The 26,681-nt window shown below is 44.7% G+C and overlaps 1 protein-coding gene and 1 long non-coding RNA gene across 2 annotated transcripts in view; one reads left to right on the top strand and one right to left on the bottom strand.

Moving 5' to 3' along the window:
- Window positions 1-15,751, bottom strand: part of ADAMTS9 (ADAM metallopeptidase with thrombospondin type 1 motif 9) — a 170,651-nt gene extending 154,900 nt beyond the window's left edge. Inside the window, exons 1-3 of the mRNA XM_030867641.2 lie at window positions 15,637-15,751; window positions 14,639-15,039; window positions 9,367-9,529 (exon numbers count right to left, since the gene is read on the bottom strand). Of these exons, the coding sequence (XP_030723501.1) occupies window positions 9,367-9,529; window positions 14,639-15,039; window positions 15,637-15,751 (679 nt within the window). The remainder of the gene's footprint in view (window positions 1-9,366; window positions 9,530-14,638; window positions 15,040-15,636) is intronic.
- The window catches only part of LOC132598074 (uncharacterized), a 106,616-nt gene continuing 92,972 nt past the window's right edge, over window positions 13,038-26,681 (top strand). The window contains exon 1 of the long non-coding RNA XR_009565724.2: window positions 13,038-13,423. This is a non-coding gene — a long non-coding RNA (uncharacterized lncRNA). The remainder of the gene's footprint in view (window positions 13,424-26,681) is intronic.

Genomic DNA, 26,681 nt, shown 5'->3' with positions numbered 1-26,681 from the left:
ATGGAACACTATTCAGCAATAAAAAGGGATGAATTACTGATACAAGCAACAGTGTGGATGAACCTCAAATGCACCATGCTTAATGATTCTATTTGTATGACATTCTGGAGAAAGCCAAACTACAGAGACAGAAAATGGGGGCTGCCGCAAAGCACAGCAGGAATGCAGGAATCATTCTCTATCTTGACTGTGATAATCGCTACCTGACTGTATGCCAAAACTTGCAGAATTATACACGAGAAAAGACGACTGTTTCTGCATGTAAATTACACCTTAATAGAAAAAAATGGAAGAAAATACTAGAAAATATCAATGGAAAATAAAAAGATTTGTAAAATATTAAAATAAAATCTTAGCAGAAAAATTCTGAGGTCCAGCACATGAACGTGAACTTTTCCCACACACTACAGGCTAAGTGCATTCTCAACACGCCACTCTAATTCCAATGTCACGTGAGAGATGAGGAATCAATAAAAAATGAACATTAGCCCCTTGTTTAATCTTACTCCCTCTCAGAGTCCACCACCCACATGAATACACCACCATATCTTGCATTTCCTCCTGCTACTTTTTTGTGATATGCGGAACACTTCGTACTTATTAGTGAGCTGCAGTTGTACGGAATGTCCATGCAGAAGTCTGGGCCAGACACGAGCAGACTTTGGTTACCCGTAAATAGCTACAATAATGATCCTATAATGATCTGATTATCACAAAGAACCTAACTTTGGCAGATGCAAATTTAAAAATGTAAACCTCCAATTACATCTCAATAAAACTGAAAGAAACAAAAAATTTAAACCTCAATTATATGAGTAAATAGCACTTTATTAAATGAATGGGTTTAGATGAAGAGAATGCTCCTATGAAGAGAACTGAGAGATTCTCCAATGTCTTACTTCAAAAACCTGCTCAGGTGAAGGTCTGAAAGCCCTCAGATTAACTCCAAGTACCTCCTGCCACTGGCAGCCTGTATGTCTGATGGCAGCCCTCTGTCCTAGCTAGCCTTCTGCCATTTCTTACATCCCTTCCTTAGAGGACATGCATCTGTTTCAGGAGATTACTGGGAAGATGAACAAACTAGCAAGTATCTGTCTGACCCTTTTCCTTGGGGCAGTGAATGGGTTTTTGAAGCAAGGAAAAGAAACCACCCAGATTTGATGACAGGTGACAGGGAAAGCCCGATTTGGGATCAAGGTGAAGCAGGCCACCCTCGGGCTATCTTTGGATCCAGAATCTTATCAAAAGGCTCGTGGGAGGGCACAGGAAAGCACATCATACATCATGCAGATTAATTTCACATCCAAACCTAACTTGACGTTTTACATTCCCAACTGCAAACTGGCTCTTCTGGGTTTCAAAACACAGGTGAGTGAAATTCTTGAATGGTAGCTAAGGTAGGCTCAGTGAATATTGTAAAACTGAGGATCTTTCTACTGGTAGCTTTGAAGAAAAAAAAAAGAAGGCTATCAAGGTACTCCAGACAAAGAGTCAAAAACCAACCTAACACACCGCCTTTTGTGCTCAAGGAAATTACTCTGATAAGTGGCTCATTCCTGGTGGCTTTGTTCTTGCTATGTGCTCTGGGTTTGGGGGCTGACCCTGCTCTTCCAAACTCGTGCAAATGCACCCTGACCTTATGATAAAGATGAATCAAGGAGTAAAAGAAATGGAAAGGATAAAAAGGGCCATAGGGAGCATAAGTAAAAGTAGACCGAAAATAGTGATTTTCACAACAACAGCAATGACAACAGAGTGACAAGTTCCTTAAGAGACCTAACAATCAATTGCAACTGGTGTGGACCTTGTTTAGATCATCATCTAAACAAATGGACTGTAAAAAGGCATTTGGGGGCAATCAGGAAAATTTTAACATAGATACTGTTTAGGTGATATGGAGTAAATCACTGTTGATTCTGCTCACCCTGCCAAATACTATTACAGTTATGTGAGAAAACATCCTCATTTTTCAGAGGTGCATATTGGAGTATTTAGAAAATGTCATGATACCTGTGTTTACTTTAAAATACTCCAACAAAAAGGAAAAATAAGACGCAAATGTGGAAAAAAAATCTTTGTCATCATTAAATGTAGATGGTGCATGCTGGTGGTTCATTTTACTGCTGCCTCTACTTTTGTGTGTTTGAAGATGTTTGTAATAAAATGCTTCTTAAAAAAAGTGATGAAAAATTTTAAAAAATTAGATGAGGGGCTTCCCTGGTGGCGCAGTGGTTCAGAATCCGCCTGCCGATGCAGGGGACACGGGTTCGTGCCCCGGTCGGGGAAGATCCCACATGCCGCGGAGCGGCTGGGCCCGTGAGCCATGGCCGCTGAGCCTGTGCATCCGGAGCCTGTGCTCCGCAACGGGAGAGGCCACAACAGTGAGAGGCCCGCGTACCGCAAAAAAAAAAAAAAAAGAGAAAAGAAAAGAAAAGAAAAAATTAGATGAGCACAGTTCCTGTATTAGAAGTTTCTTTTTTACTCTCCTTTGCCAATTTTTTTGGAGTGTTGCACTATTAATAGGAATGTTAAAACAAAAGCAATTATTTTAATATAAATGCCACAAGAAAGATAAAGGTGAAGAAATAAGCTCAAAAATTCAGTTATTTGAAACAGTGCTTTTCTAGAAATTCACAGAGGATTTTAGAGGTCACTGTTTTTATTGACTATTAGACATAAAGTCCATCGAAAAATATAAAAAAGGGAAAAAACGTATAAAGATGGATGAGGAACAGAAAGAGGTAAATGAAAAGAAATTAAGCCAAAACAACAACCCCCAAATGGCAGAATCTATCTTTAAAGAGTCCACTCGGTCCTGGGTTTGAGGGCCAGCTGTTTCCCTTACACACTGTGGGCAAGTTCATTCACATTGCTGAGTTTAGTTTGCTCATCTGGAAAGTGGGAATAACTGCCACGTCTTCCTCCCCGGAATATGCTCCAGGAGTAAATGGAAAAACTCATAGTGTGCTTTCACACTGACCAGCACATGGTTCCTTCAGTGTGGCCTGTTCTTAGGCTACAAAGTTGAGGGGAAGGATCTGAGGAGAGAAAATGGCTGTGGGAAAATGGCAGCACGCTGGTCTCTCACACGAATCACTAATTAACCCACAACTACCAGACCTGCTTACGTCCAGGCAGGACTACGAGGGCAGCCAAAGCTTCTGTCACTGCCTGGAACCTTCAAGCTGTCCCAGAATTGTTTACTTGAAGCCCCCCCTCAGAGGTCTGCTCCTTACCTCCGTCTCTCACTCCATTTGGGCCCAACTTTCAGGGCAGCTAATCTAATCAGCTAATCTATGCTAAATTATTAATGGGATCCAAGAGGTTAATGTGTAACGAGTACACACTCCAATGGAGGCAAGCTGGAGACACAGGCCTCCGTGAGTCATCAGAGCCTTGGTGGGAACTCAGGGCAGCAGGCAACCCTCCGCATATCAAATCAAATTCTACGAAGGCATTTTAAAAATTATTAAAAAAATAATTCATATAAAAATGCAATCGGGCTTCCCTGGTGGCGCAGTGGTTGAGAGTCCGCCTGCCGATGCAGGGGACACGGGTTCGTGCCCTGGTCCGGGAAGCTCCCACATGCCGCGGAGCGGCTGCGCCGGTGAGCCATGGCCACTGAGCCTGCGCGTCCGGAGCCTGTGCTCTGCAACGGGAGAGGCCACAACAGTGAGAGGCCCGTGTACCACACACACACACACACAAAAACCTTTTAAAAATGCAATCGAATCAACAAAGGGACAGGCCAAAAAATCCTTTAACTAGACCAGGACAAAAAGGTTATGGAAAATGGTATGTTTAGGAGCTCTATAACCCTTATGGACCTTTCTATACCTCTGTTTTCTTATCTGCCAAAATGAAGGTTGAGGTAAGGATTAAGTATAATCCATGTAAAGCACTTGCAACAGTGCCTGCCATGCAACAGGCACTCAACAAACATTAGCCACTGTTAGTATTGGTTAACGATGAGATTACATAGAAGTCAAAAGGGATACTCTGGGGGCTTCCCTGGTGGCACAGTGGTTGAGAATCCGCCTGCCGATGCAGGGGACGTGGGTTCGTGCCCCGGTCCGGGAAGATCCCACATGCCACGGAGCGGCTGGGCCCGTGAGCCATGGCTGCTGAGCCTGCACGTCCGGAGCCTGTGCTCCACAACGGGAGAGGCCACAACAGTGAGAGGCCCACGTACCGCAAAAAAAAAAATGCTCTGAAAGTTTAAGTGAAAAAGGATTTTCTAGATGGCAGCTTCCATTTGTGTTTTCAATGAAGTCTGGCTCACGGCATAGCACCCTGGAATCAGATCTGGGTTCAAGTGTCAGGCCCACTTCCTACCAGCTGTATGACTTTGGACAAGTGGCTCAACATCACTGAGCTACAATTTTCTCAGCTGTAAAATAAGGATAATAATACCTACCCTGTAGTAATGATGAATGAATTACACATGACAATGTACGGACGTGTGTAGCACAGTGATTCCATAGGGGCATCCTAAGAGCCCCAAAATGATGGCTTTAATCATCATCTTGTATTTCCCAGTCTTTGTGATCACATCCTTGGGAGCCCAACCAAGAAGTGACAGTACACTCTAATGGGGGTGACGGGCAGAGTCCCCAGTGCCTAATAGAGACTAAGCCATGGTAATCCCATCGCAATCCTACGGTTGGTTAGTCTAACAGCCACAAGGCAATTTAGCTGGGTGAGGATGAAGCCTCAGCTTTGACCAACCCTGGTGTCCCAAAGAAGTAGCCACGATGCAGGAATTTTATCTTCCTGGTTATTGAGATTATCTCATTCCAAAGGCAAAAACATGGTGTCTTGGCTTGTCTTGGTAGCTCCCCGGTGACAAGTGCCACGGGGCTACCAAATAACTACATGCCACCACCCCCATTTCTTTTTAACTGCATTTTTTGACTGCATTTTTTGATTATGAAACTATTATAGAATCATAGCAAAAACTATATAAAAATATAAAATAAAAAGGGAAGGACTGCCTATGTTCCTACCAATAAGAAACAGTCCCTTTTACATTTTTGTGCACGTTGCTTCAGATCTTTTCTTTATACATATATGCTCCTCCACACGCTTCACCATCATTTAAAAAAAAATGAGCTCATACCCTACATACAACTTCATCACTCGTGTGTTCACTTAATGTATCTATTTCTGTGTTTGTCTGCCATCATTTTTAATGGCTGCACAGGAATCCATCAAATGCAGACTTCATAAATCATTGATCTATCCTCCAACCGAAGGCACTTAGGTGGTTTTCAGCCTTCTGCTATACTAAACAACATCAGACTGAGTATTCTCACATAAACCTCTATACACAACTGTCCAATTACTTCCTTAGAAGTGGCACTGATGAGTCAACAAGTGTACAGTTTTTAAATGCCTTATGAAAAAAACAAAACAAAACAGCTAGCCTTGCTGAGATGGGAGGGTGAGAGAGGCATTTGAGTAACAGCGAGACACTGTCTTTTAGGCCCAGGTAAACAAAACAGCCTTCTGTTGGCCTTCTCCCCTGCCTTCCCATCATTCACCTATTGGGAAACACGTCTCTGTCACTAATGAAAACAACTAAATCCTCCTGTGCAAAATCCAGGGTCCAAGAGCGAGTGTCTGTGAGACAAAACTTGGGGTGTCATCTGGAAATGCAATGCGAAGGATCAGCAGGAAGTGGCTTATAAAGGCAACAAACGCTCCCGAACGGCTCCCACGAGCCTCCCACTGGGCCCCCCTGATGTGCAGGGTGGGCAGGCAGTCACCTCAGTGACCTCAACCGAGGACCCAGTGGGTAGGGAGGACGAGTCTCAAGGGCACACTGGAAGGAAGAGAAGCCATGCCACACTCCATCCTGAATTCTGAGGGACCCACCAACAGGATGAAAACCACAAATCGATGCAGATGTACTCAAGTGGCCCGCATGCATACACACAGACACAACCAATGAGGGCATAAGAGAAACAGAGTCACTGGGCTAAGAGGAAGTTGCAAGAAATAAAATTTCAAAATGCTGCATTAGGTACAGGTAAACATGCGGACAGAAAGGGCTCTCAGTCGTGCTGCTCGCTGGCAGGGGGACCCTCAAGTCCCTCATGGGGCCTCTATGACCAGGTAACCAAGAAGCTCTAAGCTTAACCACAGAGATCTGATTAACTTTGGGTTTTGGTATTTTGAGTTTTCTTTCCCTGGCTATGGTGTTTTAATTTCTATTTTTACAATCTTTTTTTTAAAAAAAATCTCCCTTTCAGTGATTGTCTACCGTCTGTCCCGGGAGCTTCCATTGTTTCATACTCATTTAGTCCTGACTACCCCCTTGGAAGGTATATGTTATTCTTACTTTATGCTCTAAACGTGCTTGAGGTCACACATCTAATTGGAATAAAGATGGTTCCTGGTTTTATCCTCATGGTACAGAGGAGTTACTCAATAAATAGCTCATGGCTGAATGAATAAATGCACACATGAACGAATAAATTATGTTGTAGACTCCTTTCTAAACCCATGAAGTTTTCACTATATAAGACTCCTTTTACATGTGTCTTTTTGATAAAGTTATCTCAGAATCTTTTTTGAAAATTAGACATACATCAACAATCAGAAACGAGCAAGACTTCTATTCCATCTATAGGAAACAGGTGTCACTGCCACAGTGCCCTGTCCCGGGAAGACCGTCATAATGCAGCAACTAAAGGGTTACACCTAGCTCAGCGGGGGCTTCCAGGGGCCTGCTCCCAGGCTTGGGTGACCTCAAAGTCTGATGGTTTCTTGTTGAATATATAGGGTATCACTCCTGGAAATAAGTAACTTAACATCCCAGGCCTACAGTTTTTGCTCATCTGGGTAGAATTAACATGTTGACCTAGAGCTAGTTTCCTCTAGCTCGAATATTTCATCACCCTATGAGAAGAGAAGATGGAAAGCAGTGAAGGAGAAAGCCAAGTCCAGGGCAAAGGCAGCACTGGCTATGGACAGTGGTTACTGCCCTAAATCCAACTTTAGCGGGAACTCTCACATTTAGCTGAACTTCTGAATCACCTGGAGCACTTAGTAAACCCACTGATTCTTGCTCTATTTCACTTCCCTGCAAGAGGTGTTGTTTGTTTGTTTGTTTGTTTGTTTAAAGACTCTGCATGAGGCTCCCAGGGTACTTCTAAAGTTTATCTCTGATTACCAACCGCTGCTCTTAGTAGGGGAAATCCTTGAAGCTGAATGAATTGACATTCGCAGAGAGGATATTTTCCCCTCTGGCCAGAGGGACTTCTCCCCGCCCCACCAGCTTTCACTCCCTGTGCCAAGGCTACCTGGTTTTGGAGGTTTCCGTGACCTGCTGGTCCATCCCTCTAATGGCTGCTGGTGAACTGTGCCACATTCCAAAGTTCTCTCCAACTGTTCTGAGCCGCCTGCATCTGAATTCAAAGAAGGGGTGCAGAAGCAGCTGGAAGAGAGAAACCAGAGTGGCATAGTCCAGCAGCAACCTTTGAAAGAGCCAATCAAAACTGCCAGGCTTCTGATTCATCACACGGGGTGAAGGAAGGGCCTGTCATATCGGTCACTGGCAAGCAAAAACCAGAAAGAAAACTAAAAGTTGGCACTGGTGATTTGAAAGGTGGCACTCAAAGGCCCCCACCAATAATTAGAACCCAAATAAAGCTGTTTTGAAAAGTTAAGCCATCTTTTGTTGTCCTCAATCTTTACTTTTTCAGATTCCCTCCTTTTTGTGTTTTCAACTGAACTTGACAATGACTTGTCCTCTAGTCCAGAAAATCAAATGTCTATTTAATTGGATAATTAAATTGAAAAGTGAACCCTGAGGATTTTTGGAATGATAGTATTAAGAAAGACTTTTCTCTTCCTCTCTTGAATCACATTATTTCCTTTTTATTACATGATATATGTATGTTTTAGACACATGTATAAAATATGCAGTGGCTATTTCAGATTTTGGAATTCAAGAAGTAAAGGTCAACATTCTTACTAGCATGGGCAAAAAGATGTGATAAATGTCTTGCCATTGAACTTGCCAGCAGCTGGCAGTCGTGGCACCCTGGCTATTGTTTCTGAGTACACCCCTCCCTCAGACTCCCACCTCCACCCCTTGGCTCTGTAGAGAGTCTAACTGACAGAATATTTTAGTTACGTTCCACCTAGCCCTGGTGGTTAAGAACACAGGACTGGATGGGATAAAGCCGAAAGCCTTAACGATGCCATATGCTACAACTTGGCTATACCAGGTTATAAGCAGCCAATGTCATCCCTTGTTAAAGGATTCACTTTAGAAGTAATAATTCCAGGGGAGAACAGGACTTCACACTCTGTCACAGTGGAAGAACCTGATACAGATACAAGATGAAACAAGTGATCATTTTAGAAAAACCCCCTTTGTCTTGAATTTTGGTCTTATTTGGAGAAGCCAGAAAAACCCTGAGAAGTTATTTAGTTTGGGGAAGCAACTTTTGAAAATAAAGAATAGGGAGAGGGATAAATTTTCAGAAAGAGGAAGTCCAGGAATAAACAAGATGGTATTTTAACAAACACCCTAAAACACAGGACCAAATACATGGACGGTTTCTAATGATACACGATCATCAGAGAGAAAGTAACAAGGCTTCAAAGACAGTGAAAGGGTGCTTCAGGACTGCAGAATGAGAAGCACACAGAAGCATAAGCTTTCCGGTGTGCCCAGAGGACATGCCCCTGACACTGGCCAAGTGTGTCAGCACCGAGCCTCAAAGAATCTGACCAGGATGGAAGAAGATCTACGGTGGGCATATATGCACTCGATTGACACCTGACAGTGCAACCCACAGCTCCATTCCTATACTTCCTGAAGCCACAGAACATTAAACTGAAGTTGACTGGAAAATTCCCATAAACATACAGAAGTTTTTGTGCGTTGCATTTGTTAAGACGTTTTCATAACCCTACACTGTAAAAAAAAAAAAAAAAAAAAAAGTCCAAATGAATAGAAGACACCAACCCAGCAAGAAAACACAAGCAATTGCTGATTGAGGATACGGCGACAATAGCCTCAAGACATTACTAAAGCATAAGCCTAAACATGAGCAACTGCAACAAAAGAGGCAGCTCTGCCCACAGTGGGCTTGGAGCCCCTGCTCTTTGAGTTCCAATCCTGGATTTGTCACTTATTCGCTGTGTGACCTTGGACACGTTACTAAACCTCTTCATAGCTTCCACATTTGTACTGATACAATGGGGATATACCTACCTGGCTTGAAGACTGAATAAAAAACAATGTAAATGGTAGGGCTCTGTAGTCTGTGAAAGGGCTACATCTTTGTAGCCTGGCAACTAACCCAGCTCACACAGCGGGGGGTCTCTGCTGAGGGAAGAAGCAAATACCTGAGGTGTCACACGCACGCCTTCCTGTTGAGGGCTCTCTGTGAGGGGTGCTGAGCCTATAGATAACGTGGGGTTTGTTTTGTTCCTCTTCACCTTCTTGCTCGTCAATGGACAGCAGTGGTTCAATAAAATAATCCCCATCGTGGGACCGGAATGTGCCCAGCTGCAAATAAAGAGAGATGAGAGGTTGATTTAATATAACTCAGCCACTGGGAGGAAAAGGACAGTGGAATGTTGCCAAGTGAACGGCACCATTACCCAATCCCTTTCCCATGAGGGATGCTTAAACTGAAAAGTCCTCCTGACATATTTGGAAAAGCAGTTGTTTCTTTTGTCTGTTTGTTTTGGTTTTTTTCCCCACTCTCTGCCATATCAGTACCTTACCCTTGATTGGACTCGACTTTATTGCACCTGCTATCCAAACCGGTCTGTGAGAAATACTTCCTTGGTGCTCAAGTTCTAATTATATATACTCCTACAGACTGCTGAAAGAGAGTGTTTCTGTGCATTAAGACAGCCTGGAAACTCAGGGACAAGTATCAGCTCCAAAAGCAAAAGCCTACCCAAGGAAGCCTTATTATGACTTCAAACTAGAAAGCATATGCTGACCACAAGGCACTCCAGGTGGTGCCACCTGTGACACTGGCACACGAGTCTCTTACCACCCCTTCCCTTGGCCATAGGGAGTGACATGGGAAAAGACTTTGCAGTCAGGCTGCCAGAGGTTCCAATCCCAGCACTGCCACTTACCCACCCACCTTGGGCAAGTTCCTTAACTGCTCTGAGCTTCAGCTTCCTTGTTTATCAATTAAGGACAAAAATACTTACTGTCACTCGTGCAGATTAATAAGATAATGCGTGTGAAGTGCTTAGCAAAGTGATACCTTGTAAGGGCTTAGAACACATGAGTGGCTTTTGGTGTTGCAGGGTTAGCCTCTAACCACCAGGATACAATTTGCGTTTACCAATCACTCTAAGCACCTTGAAAGAGGTAACTCGTTCTCCTCCCCTTCCCAAGTACCAACAAGTTTTGCAAATGATTAATGGTGATTCAAAGTTGAACCACCCAAACAAAACATTACAAGAACACTAAAAAGTTCCCCATGCCATGCCGGTGGGCAATGTTTCAAGGGAAGTATCAAGCTCTTCTTTCTCCATTTTTCCTTTTCCCTGTGGCGGGAAAAAGGCAGAGGCCTTTGACTTTCCCCTGGACGTAGGGAAATGAGCGTCCTTGAACGTCAGCAACAGCACAGGCATCATCCAGGAGTAGGTTAGATACTCAAATAATCGCAGTCCACCCCAAATCTGATCTACTGAATCAAAGTATCTGGGGGTAGGGCCCAGGAATTGAAATTTTAGAATTCTTAGGCATGATAAAGTTTTCCAGCACTTGGCTAAGACACTGGGGTTCCCAAACCCAGCTAAGTGTCAAAATTGCCTAGGAAGTTGAAAAAAAAATTTAGATTTGGGGTGCCACCCTGTATCTGCAGATTTGGAATTTCCAGTGGTGACGACTAACATCCGTATTTTTTAAAAAGCTCTCCGTGTGGCTCATGAACCACTGACTTAAAGAGAAGACAGCTCTAGTGTCGTCTGGTGTCAAAATAAGAGACAGAGTAACTGGTGTCCAGAGAAGAAGTGATTTAACAAGTTTATTTTCACCCAGACACCTCTCTCCATTTTCAACATACAACTCTGGTGTTCTCTGAGCACAGAGCAGGAAGCTGGCTACAACATGGGAAAGCTACTAGAGACAGGCTATAAATATTGAGAAAGAATCTGGGAGCCCATCTGGTGAAGATCTGGCACCTTTGATTACTGAAAGGGGAAACTGAGGCCCAGAGAGAGGAACTGGCTTATCCCCTTCAGTGATACAGAAGCAGCTGAATAGTACCCATGGTGAATCTAGAACTCAGGTACCCTGACTCTAGTCCAGTGCCTTTAAAAACAAAACAAAACAAAACAAAAAAAAAACCAAAAACAAGAACTTTGAAATTCTCTTTAAGAACATAGATTCATTCTCTGGCCCATGGTTAAGAGTACGGGTCAGAGGATTGGGTGGGAACCCCAACTCTGCCACTTACTAGCTGTGAAACCTCCAGCAAGGCCCCAACTCTCAAAGCCGCAGTGTCCTCATCAGCAAAATGGGTTGTTTCAAGGATTGGGCTGTTGTAAGGAGTTAGATGAAATAATGCATACATAAAATACTTATTATAGTACAAGACACATAGTAAGAGTTCAATAAATGGTATCTATAGAAAGTCAGATTAATTTTGTGGCTGATTCACAAAACAATTGCTTGACTGAAGAGTAATCCTCTCTTGGGTAAGGTGACCATTTATTCAAACACAGGTACTAAGTGCTTATAATATACAAGGCTCCAATACGGGAGAGAAATGAATTGATGCTGACCCTACTGCCAAGGAAAAGGGGATAGAACACGTGTTCCAAGAACCATACTACAAGCGACAGCACACTAAACATCAAAGAGAAATGCAGGTAAGAGTCTATAAAAGTGGAGACGGAGAGACAACAGCAGTCTGAAGGACGACAAAGAGGTTTCCCGGGGAACAAGATACCTTAGTTACACTTTGAAAAGGGTATGATTTGAGCATGTGAAGCAGGGTGAGATCACCAAGTAAATCCAAAGGCCCAAAGGCTATGAGGTAGAACTAGGACGGGAGGGAAATGCAGAGAAATGCGTGAGAGCAGGTTGCCTGAAATGCAGGATTTGTGAAGGAAAGCTTAACAGATGCGAATGGACATGTGGATGTGAAAGGGGTGAGGAGGTCCACTGTCAATGGTCTGACGTGCCAGATGGAGGAGTTTACAGTCGTTCACTAGGCGGTGGGGTGGTCTGTGAAGTAAATGAACAGGGTAGCCATGCGATCTTGTGGTGCCTTGTCATCAGTCATCTGTTAGCAGTGTGTGGCAGGGATTAAAAAAAAAAGACCAGAGAAGAAGCCAGATGGAAATATTTCTTAAGACGTCAGTCCTAACGACAGAGGAAGAGAGAGGGAAACAGGTCCAGAGTCATAGGAGGGAATGTTCAGAACAGGTGAGAAGCGCATCTGAGAGGGAATTCAGGGAAACTAGTAACTGACCAGAGGGGTGACGGGAGTGGGGAAGGTTGGCATGACTCACTCTGAAGAGTGAAACATTTCCAGGAAGGTTTCCTGTGTGGGCCACGAGGAACGTCAGGATACTATTAGTACTGAAACGGTAAGGGGGCATCTTGGGAAGAAAGATAAATTCCAGGAGGAAGACAAAGGGGCAAGGGTTTTGGAGCTAGATTCGTCCCTGAAGATAGAAACAGCCAGCTCACATATTTTTCGTATGTATGCCAGACCTTGCCCCCCACCTCCCCCAAAAAGGGCCAGATTGCAAATTAAACGCAATATAAACGGACTCCTCAAGGTCTAGACAGTCCTTCTGAAGTCCCGGCCCTCAGTTCCCTGAGAGAGTTACGACTCCGCAGTTAACACGTGCGAATTACCACCTAAAATTGCCAATAGAAACTAAGGTCCTGCGCAGTAAAACATACCACTGCTGGGGCCACTCAGCGGGGTGTGGAGGCGGGGAGGGAGGAGGAGTAAAGGCTGTTTACAAACTTGACGTACACACGTAGCCCTATCAGTAAGGTTCTGGAATTGTGGGTTACAACCTTGGGATTTGGGTACACTCTGATGCCCTGGGTTCCGGCACCTAACTTGTGCCCACCCAAACCCCAACCTTGCTAAGAGCAGAAAGATTCCAGGCGTCTTGGGGCAGTGGTGACTCACTGCAGCACCCCCTCCCCTTCGCCTAACTGCCGTCTCCGCCCACCCCCAAACCATGTCAACAAAGCACGGCGGCTCTGGGAGCTTTGCTGGGGGCTAAAGGCGTTCATCTTCGTCCTCGCATCCCAGCAGGCTAACCCTATCCCGTCCGAGTCTTCAAGCTTGCCTCGCTCCCCACCCGACCCTTCGGTTGAGCAGCGGAGATAGATGAGACATCCCGATGCGGGACTCTGGAGCCACTCACAGCAGCCCGTGGAGGGGGCACCCAAGAGCCCTGGGTAAGTATCCAAGCTCCCACTTGGAAAAAGTAACGACGGGGAGTTAATGGGTGCTCTGGGGAAAAATAATCGTATCACGGGGGCGCACGGCGGAGAGCGCCCGTGCGCTGGGAGAGTCTGACCCGCTATAGTTTCTGCGTCACAGCGCGAGAGAGAAACGCACGTTGCTTGGGAAAGTCCTAGAACAGCTCTTGCTCGGGTCAAAACCTTACAACGGGTCCTCAAATATCAGGAGCGGAGAGGGCGGACACCGCGTGGGGCCCACTGGAGGGCAAGTGGGGCGGGGGGGGGCGTAACTAGGCAGGGGGTAGGGGTATCAACTTGGATCCCCTGCTAAGTGCGTATTTTGCAGCGCAGAGAGGTGGCCGCCCCGCCCTCTCGCCTTCCCTCTCTAGGGAAACGCGCGCCGCAGGCTCTCTTTTCGGATTCTCTGGCACCCCATGGGTGGTGGAAATCCCAGAAGAACTGAAACCTCCTCCGGGCAGCCTCTCCAAGCTCTCTCGCAGTATTTCTGCTTCTCGGGGCCACCCCACCAGCAGGGTGCAGAGTCGCACTGCGCCGCACCCCCATTCCCAGTTTCCTCCCTAATGCAAAGCGTCCAGGGAAGGCTCCGCCCCATTCCCCGCCCCCTGAGCCCTCGGCCCACCCTTCCGTTCCTGGGACGGGACCTGTTCCCTGTCAATCCAGCTCAGCCTCAGGGTTCCTGGCGCGTGAAAAAAGGCCCTGAGAGAACGTGGGGACTCTAGATTACGCAGCGCACTCCAAGACACACGGAAGGAACTTCCCCATACCCGTGGCTGGGGATTCTCAGCCCACACCCCCGACTCAAGACGCGCCAATAAGGAGTCGGGTTCTCAGTGCGCTCAGCTGCTCGGCTCCTGGGCGGCCGAGTTTGCAGCAAGGAAGGACAACTCTCTCTGAGTTTGGAAACCGACTTCCCAGCCACCTACCGGTGTGGGGCAACACTCAGCTGAGTCGAATTCGGACCCTAGAAATCTCCGAAACATCCAGAACTCCCCGGGGGCGGATGCGTGCGCTCCTCTCGCGCACTCACCGGTGTAGCCACCCAAAGCGTAGGACGCAAACAAGTTTGTAGCTGATACTTAACGCCAGAGCAGAGACGGCGCAGTGAGGGTCTTAGACGAGAGAGCAATTAAGTCTCCTAGAAGCGGGTGAGGAGGCGAGAGGGCAGGGGAGGGGTGCGCCTCCACTTACCATTCCTGAGCAGAGGCTGATGACGGCCGTGTGCTCAGACTTGGTATTGACATGGCCTTTGTAGAAACAGTGCTTGAGTTCCGCTTCCTCCTCAGAATAAAACTTTGTCTGGTTCACCCCGGGTGCCCCGAGGAGGGTGACAGTGAACATTGGAGCGATAAATCCGGCATGGGCGGTGAGATTAAATAGAAATTGCTGGCCGAAGGCGGAGAGGCGGTAATGCGCTTGGGTGTAGGTAGCGGAGGAAGAGGAGGAGGCGAAGGCAGGCCAGGGGTCAGAGGCAGAGTTAAGGCTCCGTCGCCTTCTTTTGAAGTGTACGTTCGTGGGAAAGGGTTCTCCGAGAGCGTTCACTCGGATGGGAGACGCGATTTCGTATTCGCTCAGAGTCTCTAATAGTTTCACTGCAGAGAGAAGCAGAGGCACATGAACCAATAATTCAATTTTCCGCAAGTTTTAATTTAAAAATGAAGTGGGCGGTTTCGTCCTGAGTTATTTTCCAGCTTCCCCCTCCTCCCCCCCCCCCATTTGAGTCAATCCCTTCACCTTCAGTCACTGGACAAATATTTGCTGAACACCTACTATGTGCCAGGAACAGTGTTAGGCGCTGTCGGAGCCAGACAATGAATAAGTCAAAACACATAACATGATTACAGATCCTGACAAATACCCTGAATAAAATAAAACACGCCACGATGGGGTGCCCCCAGTTACTAAGTAACTGTAGTTTGGGGCCTGGGGTGGGGAAGGAAAAAGATCCGGCTAAAAGAAGGGGGAGACGACAAAGTTCGTTCCACAGTGTGTCTCTCTCTAGAAATAGGCTGAGAATGACCTAAAGAAGGGAGAGGCTGCAAAGCGGGAGACCATTCTTTCTAGGAAAAGGATAAGAGAGAGAAAGAGAGAGAGAGAGAGGCCTCCGCTGCGGGGTGCCCGCTGTCGGACACGGAGGCTGGGGAGCTGGCGACAGGGGCGGAGGGGTCCCGGTGGCCGAGCCTCGTTACCTTGCCTCGGGTGCAGCCTGTCCCTGCGCACGGCCGCCGCGGCGTCTGGGCTCCCCGTCTCGGCCAGGTCCCGCACTAGGAGCGTTAGCAGTGTGGCCCAGGATACAAACTGCATGGTGCTCCCCACCCCTCCCCCGCCGCCCCCACTCCCCCCTCCCTCCTGTCCTCCTTGGCGGCTGCGGCGGCGACGCTAGGCAGCGGCCGCGGAGAGCGCTCGGAGCCCGCCGCCAACTTTTGACTTTAGGAGTCGCTGAGGTCTCGCGGCGAGGGTCCCGTCTGCGCTCGGCTGAGCAACGCCGCCGCCTGCCGAGAGCTGAACCGCTCGGGCCGCAGGAGGAGCCGGAGGAGGAGGAGGAGGAGAACTGGGGCTCGGCTGCTCGGCCGCATAATGTCCAGGGAGCGGGCAGGAGAAGGCGCGGAACATGCGCTCCGAGGCGCGCCGGGCGCCCTGTGCTGGCGGGGATAGCGGAGCGGCTTCTTGAATGGGGGGCTGGGGGGCGGAGGCGTGGGGGGGGGCGCGGGTCCTCCGCTGCTCAAGTACCCAGGTCCCCGCCTCTAGGAGGAGAGGGGAGGAGAAAGCGGAGGGAGTGGGGACCGCCTCCTCCCAGATCGAGTCCGCTCCTCGGCCGCCCGTGCGGGACTCGAGCTCCCAGAGGCGCCGGGAGCGCTGGGGCAGCCCATTGCGGTCCCGCCACCACACCGGGACGGGCTTTCCTGAGACTCCCTGCCCTGGGGACGGAGGGCGGAGAAAGTTCTCTCCCTTTCCTGGCGTTCCCAGTCTGTCTCTCTGCCGTCTCCTCTCTCCCTTCCGAATCTCTCTCCCTCTCCCTGTGTCTCTGTGCCGCTCTGTCTCTGTCCCCCCGTTGTGGTCTCTTCCCCCCTCCCTCTCTAGTTCCCGCATCTCCCCCTTTCCTTTTCTTTTTCTCTGCTGTCCCCATCCCTCCCTCTTCTCCTTCCCCCTTTATGAATTTCTGTCCCTGACTACCCCCTTCTTTTGGTTTCTTACAAGTGAAAGTGGCCCAGCGCAGGAGCGCCTTCCCTTCCTACACTTTCTCACTAGGGCCGAGATTTGGCATCGGAGCTCCGCTCTCGGTTTAATCGCCTCAAGTCAAGAGGTTTAGAGTTGGGGTTCTTATTTTGCAGTTCGCGGTGTGTTACAAATCCATGGTCTCCTGAAAGTTTCGCAAAGCTTTAAAGCTGTGCTTTTCCCAACCTCCGTCCCCATCGCGAGAAGGTCCATAGCTTTCTGTACGTCTCGGGCCCAAAAAAGGTTAAGAACCGCTCTGGGCAGCGAGAGGAGGCGGGGACTTAGGCGCCCCCGACTGCCTCCGGGTATAGAGATATGGGCATGGGGCGGGGAGGGGGGGAGGTGGGGAGGAGTGCGAGGGGACTGTCGTGGACTCGAGGGGAAGCACCAGTGCCTGGAGGGATTTCTCAATCACTTCCGCTTGCTTTTTGCCAAAGAGATGCTTGGAGCAGCTCAAAGCTGACACTTCAAGCTATAACTACCTCTGCCTTGGGATGCATATTTGGAAGTCAGAAGAATTCAGGCCAGAGAGGGAGGATGTGTTGGGGGGGGGGTCGGGGGGGGAGGAAAGAGAGAGGGAGAGAGGTGTTTAATCCCTGATGTTTCAAACAGTTTCTGTAAAAATGAGTATTTGCCCAAAAGTCCCAAAACGAGAGTTTTCTGTTGCTTGGTAGGCTGGCACTCAAGGTTGAAAATACCAGATTGCCAACACCCGGGACCAAATAGCAATATTCTATACGTGTCCACTACTCTGGAAACATTAATGCATATATTTCTCCTGGAAGAGGGAAAAATGACTTGGCAAGACTGAAATTTCCTAAAGAAGTTGTTAACCCAGATAGACCAATGTTACCATTATCTGTCTGACTGGGATTTAGGATGGGTACACAACGTGAAGATGGCAAAACAGAAATACCTGTCAAGTGCACAATCAGATTTTTAAAGGGTAACATTTAAAGCTTTTTCTAAAACCTTCAAAGTAATTGACTAAAAGACATTTCTGCTAATACACAATCTTTCTTTCCATTATGTAATAAAAATTCCTCACAATCACAGTGTCTAAGGTTTGCTGAGAGTTTAGCAGGGAACAGAAAAATATCAAGAAATCAAACTATTAGGTGATTCCTATGGAAAATATTCTAGGACATCCACTATAAAATTACTTAAAAATGTAGCACGTGTTCAGTATTTCCCATTAAACAATTTTCCTCTTTTTCAATTTAAATCCCTCCTGATAGAGAATCTAACAGTATAGAAATGATTATATGTAAGGGCAGAAGTTTCCTTTGTGTACTCTTTCTCCCTAGTTTTCTTTCTAGGACTTGGCATTAAAGGATGAACTTTGTTTACGGTTCTTTAAAATTGCTCCCAATACAACCAATCATTTCCACAGCTAATAGGGATGAAAACTACACAGTATCTCTTGCAACCTCCTGAGGTGACCAAGAGCCTGGATTTCTAAGTTTCTTATCCTCAGTGAGTCTGTTCATCCTTTCTTAAGTGTTATTAGCTTACCTCTGAATTTACATCTAGTCTCAAAAAAAATCTTAGTAAGATGTTTGAAATTATAAGAAATTAATAGGTAGATTGAGCTAGCTAACTAAATAATTCAGGTCAAAATCTGAATAATAATAATGATAATAATCAACTTTGAGTGCATACCATGTGCTACACCTTGTGCATTGAATACAGCATTTAATTCTTACAGCAGCCCCATGAGGCAGGCAGTATTAGTAATTTCATTTTACAGATAAGGATATTAACGTTTAAAGAGGTAAAATAATTTGATAAGGGTCCCCCAACTAGTGAGAGACAAACTCTTGTTTGTCTCAAACTCTGTTTGAGATTCAAACTCTGTTTCAGCAGTTTAGTCCAAGTTCATAATTATCATATAGAATGAATAAATGAGAAATGTTGCTAGGTTTGGGGGGGGGGTTGGTTTGGGTGAGGGTGACTAAAATCATCAAGAGAATTGTCTCAACTGTCTTTGCTATGTATGATTTGTTTTTGGCTCTCTTGCTCCTTTCTCTAAGGTTGAGTATTTCATGATAATCCTCTTAATCTATTTCATTCATATTTCATGATGTTTTCTTCAGCATCTAGTACAGGTCTGGCACATAGTAGGAGCTCAAGAAATGTCTATTGAATGAATGAATAAATATAAACCTTCTATTTTGTTTCAATTGTGCTAAAATGACTTCTTTATCATATTTATAATATGTAATTATTGTATATAAATATATGTGATATATAAATAAATAATACAAATTAATAAGTGATAAATAAATTTATACTTGATATCCTTTTATGGAATACTTGCCACCAGATTTTAGGCCGGAAACTGACTGGAATAACTGTTTAGGAAAGAATCACAGCTACATGACCTTTTAGATTTTTGGTACAACCGTTGAAATTGTGTACAAATGAAAATGTGTATTGAGCCTCAAAACAACCAATAAAATGTAAATTATGAAAGAAAAATATATGTACATGCAGTTTGGAAGTTGGTTCTACAAATAAGAATATAAAATTACCTGAGTGCAGGAGGGGAGACTGGATTCTGTAATAGCTGGCCCCTCACAGAAGTTTGCTCTGAAGGAAGAACCGCTTACTGAGATCACCTGGAGTTAATGGAAGGACAGATGTTAGCCCATTTTCTTCTCCCAGGCTTTACTGGAATTGAATGTTATTGTAGGTTAAATGGGAAGCTTCTTTGGCTGCTGCTTCATGAAAACTGAATCCCAGAGGACTGATGATGGAGATTAGTCACTAGGGAGAGATAGTCTGGTGAACAGAAATGCGAAGGATGACATCCCAAATGACTTTGCAGAACACCAGTGAAAAGAACAGGAAGGAGATTTGAAGCAAATTTCCACAGAAAGGGAAAACCCACACCCAAATGATAGGGAGACACCAGGAGGCAGATTTAAAATGAATTGTTTCCCGAGTGGTCAGTAGTAAGTGGTTTCAGGAATAGGTGAGTCCGTGGTACTGGGTAGCATAGGATTCTGGTAAATGAAGCACCAAGCTGGTGATGGTCAAACTCTGCGGCCCTGAGCAACACACCCTCTTTGATCCAGTTTCCTGTTTGCAGAGTGGAGGTGGGGAGAAACTGTGTCATCTTTTACTTGCCACAGGGGAAATGATCTTATTATATTTTTTAAAGCCTTCCAAATACTGACTTCAAGCGTAGCATAACATAGAGAAAGTAGTTTATATCATTTGTAATAATAACATGAGATTCTTTGCATTGAGTTCCTACTTTGTGCTAATTATTTATTCCTCATAGCAGTCCTGCTGTCTGGGTTCTACTCTCTCCATTTTACATATGATGAAAATTAGACTCAGCAAAGTTAAGTGACCTACCCAACATTACAGAGCTAGAACGTGCTGAGCTGGGATTTGACCAGGAGTCACTTTACCTGCAAAGCTTGCCATCTCTATGAATTAGAGCAGCCTAGTGACAGAAAGACGGTCACCTAATGGTTCTTGATCGTTCAGCCTTTATACCTGGCCTTATGAGTATGATCTGTAAGAACATCCTTTCTTTAATGTGAATGCTAAGTCTAAGTTCTAAATAACTCCTCTTGAGCCTGTGTGGAACATCATAGTCTGGTCTTTATGATGGCTCTAGATAGCTCATGACTAGCTTATGGCAATTCTACAAAGGTGTTTACATAGCAGGTGCTCCTTTCCTACTTATCATTCCAGAAGACCATATTTTAGCTATTGCCCAGGCTTTGGAGCCCCAAATGAATCCCACTAATAATCAGTTGAAACACTTAGGGCCTCAGATCCTTATTCTGCCCCCTCTAGTATCCGTAGAATGCGACCTTCAGACCTGGGTTCAACATCATAACTACAAATGATTCAGAAGTGCTCAGATTCAAACCACTCTTCAACTAAAGCCAAGTTATAAAGCAATACAACGTGTGCAAATACAATTTCTCCATTTGCCAAAAGTCCACATTCAACACAGACAGTTGTTACAGATGTGCTAGCATGGACTCTGACAATGCTCAGAGTACTGTGGGATGAACCAGGATGCTACCTGCCCCCTGAGCCCTGAACTTCTCCCGTCCTGCTTTGTTTCATCCCTTTTGTCTTGTTGTTTGGTGTTCTCTGTTAGACTTTAAACTACACAAGGGCAAGGAGGAAATCTATTGCCCTCCCCACTGTATCCCCTTGGTGCTACCTAATAGGCACTCTATAAATATTTCTTAAATGAATGAGTTTACAATTGCTACAAAACTGTTTCTAGTTTTCAGAGCCAGTATTTTGTTTAATTTGTAAAAGCCATTCTCTCTCTCTCTCTCTCTCTCTCACACACACACACACACCTCTGCAGGAATGATGGAGGTAATCTCTTTCTCAGGGGGAGGAAAGTCCTGCTTTAATTAGAATCTTCTGGAGTAGAAATTTCCAGAGCTAGACTTTCCCCAATGCCTACATCAAGATTGTGAGCATGGAAAGTAAGAGACCAGTAGTGTGGGCACTTTCCATATCCTTTCCATATCCTGAAAAGAGGGTAATAATCACAGTTGCCTGCCTCAAAGGGATGCTGTGAAAATGAATGGACCGAGGTGTTGGCTTAGTGGCTGGCATATAGGAAGTGATCTCTAAACATCCACATCAGCAGCCTCACCTGCTGACTAACCCACCTACTAGTTAAGAAGAGCAGTTCCTGATTCAGTCTTACAGAGAAGAGCGCTGGCACCTAGCGCTCCTTCCTCAGTTAACCTCCTTCTTCCACCACTGATTTATGGGCCTTTCTTCTTCCGGGAAAGAAAGTATGCCATGTGCGTGCTTATATTTCATTGACTATGTATTTTTTCACATTCATCCTTGTTGTTAGCCCCCCTGTCCTTTTAAAACTTTTTTCATTTTTAAACAGCTTTACTCTTTCTCATATTCTGCTTATATTAGCAGTTCCTGTAAGTCAGACTTGGCATTTTTTCAAACATTGGGCTTTTTTTTCTGGCAGAATATATATATATATATATATATATATATATATATATAGGCTGCGCTACGTCTTCATTGTTGTGGTGTGTGGGCTTCTTATTGTGGTGGCTTCTCTTGTTTGTTGCAGAGCACGGGCTCTAGGCGCACGGGCTTCAGTAGTTGTGGCACATAGGCTTCAGTAGTTGTGGCTCGTGGGCTCTAGAGTGCAGGCTCAGTAGTTGTGGCGCACAGGCTTAGGTGCTCTGTGGCATGTGGGATCCTGCCAGACCAGGGATTGAACCTGGGTCCCCTGCATTGGCAGGTGGATTCTTAACCACTGTGCTGCCAGGGAAGCCCCTCTGGCAGAATATTTTAAATAGCCAAAACATTAGCCAAAACATGATTTCCCATAGAACATTTACAGAAATATATATATATATTTTAAAATTTATTTATTTTTGGCTGTGTTGGGTCTTCGTTTCTGTGCGAGGGCTTTCTCTACTTGTGGCAAGCGGGGGCCACTCTTTTATCGCGGTGCGCGGGCCTCTCACTGTCGCGGCCTCTCTTGTTGCGGAGCACAGGCTCCAGACGCGCAGGCTCAGTAGTTGTGGCTCACGGGCCCAGTTGCTCCGTGGCATGTGGGATCTTCCCAGACCAGGGCTCGAACCCATATCCCCTGCATTGGCAGGCAGATTCTCAACCACTGCGCCATCAGGGAAGCCCAGAAATATATTTTTGTATGGTAAACAATATTTACATATGCAAAAATGTAATTTCCTCTGCCAGATGATGCATAATAGGCTGTCCACCGTAAAGGTATTTATTACAGTAATGGTTAACCTTTGTGATTGCTTACTACTTCTAGGCACAATTGATAAGACAGTATTCAATCCTCTGACAACCCAATGAAATAGGAATGCCGCGAGCTCCACTTTTGAGAGGAAGAAATAAAGACACAGAGAGGATAAGTAACTGGCCCAAGGTCACACAGCTAGTGAGTAGCTAAGTGGGCCTTCACAGGTAGGCTTTCTGATTTCAAGGCGTATTGTTAAACCATAATATTATATTGACTCTCATGTGTATTTATGCTTTTTTAAGCTTAATATAGGATAAACTGTGATGGTCTGGAACACAATCTCAAAGAGTAGAAATCTATACATTAGAAAAAATTCGGGTATCAGGTCAACTGGGGGAAGAGGCCTATAGGGGGTCTGGTTTAGGGAGTCAGTCACAAATGGTGGGGCTTCTGGATATCAGTCCAACTGGGGTTGAGGGAGAGAATTCCTTTCCAACGCCCAGACCACTCATTGACCTAACTGTAAGACTGGCCCTTAGGAACACTGCTCTTCTTCAGTGGTCTCATGGCAACAACCATCCTTATAGACTGTCAAGGCCCTCAGTTCAGCCCAGTATCTTCGTGTTGTTCAGGCCATACTGTGGCCCTTGCTATTACAACAGCATATGGCCGAGAGGCCTGCCTTAGAGTTACAAAGCAGCGCAGGATTTGAATTCCCCGTGAGCTTATGTGGAAGCCTGCTACAAAGATGGTCTTCAAAGAGCTTTTCAAAATATCTCAGCTACTGTGACTGCCAAGGACAACGGAGAGGGGCTAGGGGCAGGGAGAAATACCTTCATTTTCCAAATTAACGTGCAAAAACACAGATGCATTGCATGCACCAGCTTGACGCAGTAATGAGGTCATGCGACATGAAATCAGCGCCAGTTGGAAATGGTATATTCACCATGCACCATCTTTGTATTAACTGGCACCAATAACACAAAATAGGTTGCTTCCTGAAATGTAAGCCTAGTAATTAGCGCCTTGTCAAGTCCCTATCAGAAGCTGGCAATGAAAAAAATAGTTTTTGTTTTTCCCACTTAAAAACAGGTCTGACAGTACATATCTCTGGCATTGATGGCAAGCATAACTGGAATAAAGTTCAGCTACTGCTGGGCTCTGTGCTAGAGGTACAGTTACAAAAAGCAAGACGTTGGAGGTATAATGTTCTCCTGGGCACTCGCACCATGGTGGTGATGCCTGAATCCTGATTACAGTCAGCAATGCAAGTTCACCCACATACATTTTTTACACTTCTTACAGCTGATTATTCCGTTCATTAATTCTCACCACCAATCTGGACCTCATGGAACTTATATTTGCTCTAACGTACCTTTTCCAACAGAACGGAAGTCACAGTAGACTTCCCTGAGCGGTGACTGGCCCTCGTGTCCAGGAGGGCCAAAGGTCCTAAAAATTGAAAAGAGACACAATTCAAGACCCTGTCCTCCCCACTTCACTAAGCAGGTGTAAAGGGAAGGGAACCATCAAGAGACAGCAAATGCAATGAAATATTAGGCAGTTATTTAAGAGTCAGGAAGAGCAGTATGTTTTAGCATATAAACATGTCCAAGGTGTATTATTAAGTAAGTGAGTCACAGTGTGGTTTGTGTAATTGGTTCCTTTAGTAGTAAAAACAAAATAAAGCAGCAAAACCTCAGCCTGTGCCAGGAAAGGATCCGCATAGGAAAAAAAAACGTCTAGAAAGATGGATATGCATCATATTATAACCATATGACTGTGATCTCTGAAACTGGGAATTCTGGAGATCTTTTACATTTCTATGATACCCATTCTCATATTGTTTACTTATGTTTACGATGAGAATATATTATTTTCTTAATGAGACCAGTAGTTGTTTTTGTTTTAATAAAGAGACAGTATATAAAGAAAATATGATGTTGTCACCACCCTTAGGGAAAAGTTTTCTTACAAATTATGCATAATATTAGCTTTTTCTGTAACATTCAATATGTGTTTCACTATTTGAAAATAACCTTATAATATATTGTGTATATGTGGACAGGTGCTAAGAAGAGGTTTATGATAGCTAAGTCAGGCTTCTGAGTGAAGTTTGAGGGGAGCTTGTGATTTAGACAGAAATAGAAGCAGTTGATATACGGTAACTGTGGACTTAAAACGTGGTTAGAGAATAATAACTGAGTAGCAGGAAAAAGCAGAAGTTTACCCAACCCCTGACTATATAAACAAGGAAGACATTTGTTTATTTATTCAATAAATATTTATTGAACACCTACTATGCACCATGAAGTTTGCAGATAGCAGAAGAGCTCACAGTCTGGGGGGAAGGGAAACATAAAATAAGTAAATAGGTGAACAAGTATATAATTAAACACTGTTCTAAGTATTGTGGAGGAGATTAAAAGGGAGGTAGTTGAGATTAGGTGGACAGAGAAAGCCTCTTTGAGAAGCGCTAGTTAAATGGAAGCCTAGATAGTAAGAAGGAACCAGCCCCTTAAACAACAAGCAGAAGAATATTCTCGGCAGAGAGACCAGCAGGACAATGTCTCAGATAGGAAAGAAGTGGGAGGGTTTCAGAACCCAGAGGAGCCCTTGTGGTTGGAGTTCTGTGAATGAAAGGGAGGGGATGGAGAGTGGGGCTGCAGGCCAGTGAGCCAGGAGCCAGGTGATATGGGGCCTTCCAGGTGAGGAGTTTGTATTTTACTCTGAATGTAAGGGCAAGCCACAGAAAATTCTTAGGCAAGGAGACAGCAAGACACTTCTTTCATTTTGAAAAAATCCCTCTGGCTGCTGTGTGAACGATGGGATCAAGGAGGCTATTGTGTTGTTCAAACAAGGATGACACTGGCTTTAACTAGGGTAGTGGGAGTGGAGGTGGCAGGATTTAGATATGGAGAAAGTATATTTTAAAGACAGAATCAATAGGACATGGTGAAGGATGTTATCATGGGGATGAGAAGTGGGGGCATCAAGAATGAGTCCCAAAATGATTATGCAGAAATTGCTGTCTTTTATATATACAAATAACAACCACATAGAGAATATAAAAGAAAAAAACCCCACATACAATAGCAACAAAATCACTGGGGATAGAAATAACAAGAAACATACAATGCCTGTAGGAATACTATTTTAAAACACTAATGAGGACCTCAGAGATGTGAGTAGATGGAAAAATACCATATTCTTAGGATGACGGAATGTCACCAAGGTGCCCATTCTCCCTAAGACAGTTTATAAAATGACTGGAAACACAATATCAATACCAACATTTTGTTTCTGTTATTCTTCTTTTGTTTGATTGAGACAAAATTGAACAAAAGTTTATTTGGGAAGATAAACAAAAAAACAGCTTGGAAAACTTTGAAAATGAAGAGCAATGTGGAGAATCTAGTATTAATAACAGATATTAAAATATAATGGAGAGCCTCAGTAAATAAACTGGGTGATACTGGACTGCGAATGAACAGAAAACCCAGTGGAAGAGACTAGAAAATCCAGAAACAGATCTGACTGGGACAGTTTAGTTTCTGATAGAGATGGTTTCTGAAACTGACTGGGAAAACTTGGACCAGTCACTATGCAGTGCTAGAATGACTTGGTAGCCATGTGGTTTAAAATTAATTTTTAATAATAAAAAATAAATTTAAAGTTGATGTTGAGGATGTGGAGAAAAGGGAACCCTTGTACACTGTTGGTAGAAATGTAAATTGATGCAGCCACTGTGGAAAACAGTATGGAGGTTTCTCAAAAATTAAAAATAGAACTATCATATGACCCAGCAAATCCACTCCTGGGTATATATCCCCAAAACCCCCACTAATTCAAAAAGATACATGCAGCTCAATGTTCATAGCTGCTTTATTTACAATTACTAAGATGTGGAAACAAGTTAAGTGTCCATCAACAGATGAATAGATAAAGAAGATGTGATATATTTATACATATATATGTACAATGGAACACTACTCGGCCATAAAAAATAACAAAAATTTGCAGCAACGCGGATGGACTTGGAGGGCATTATGCTACATGAAATAAGTCAGACAGAGAAAGACAAATACTGTATGATATCACTTATATGTAGAATCTAAAAAATACAACGAACTACTGAATTACCAATGGTGGGAGGGGCAATGTCAGGGTGGGGGAGTGGGAGGAACAAACTATTGGGTGTAAGATAGACTACAAGGATGTATTGTACAACATGGGGAATATAGCCAATATTTTGTAATAACTATAAATGGAGTATAA

Source organism: Globicephala melas, chromosome 11 (assembly GCF_963455315.2).
Source record: "Globicephala melas chromosome 11, mGloMel1.2, whole genome shotgun sequence".
Lineage (NCBI taxonomy): Eukaryota > Metazoa > Chordata > Mammalia > Artiodactyla > Delphinidae > Globicephala > Globicephala melas.
Note: the sequence above shows the minus strand (reverse complement) of the source record. Positions and strands in the feature narration are given on the sequence as shown.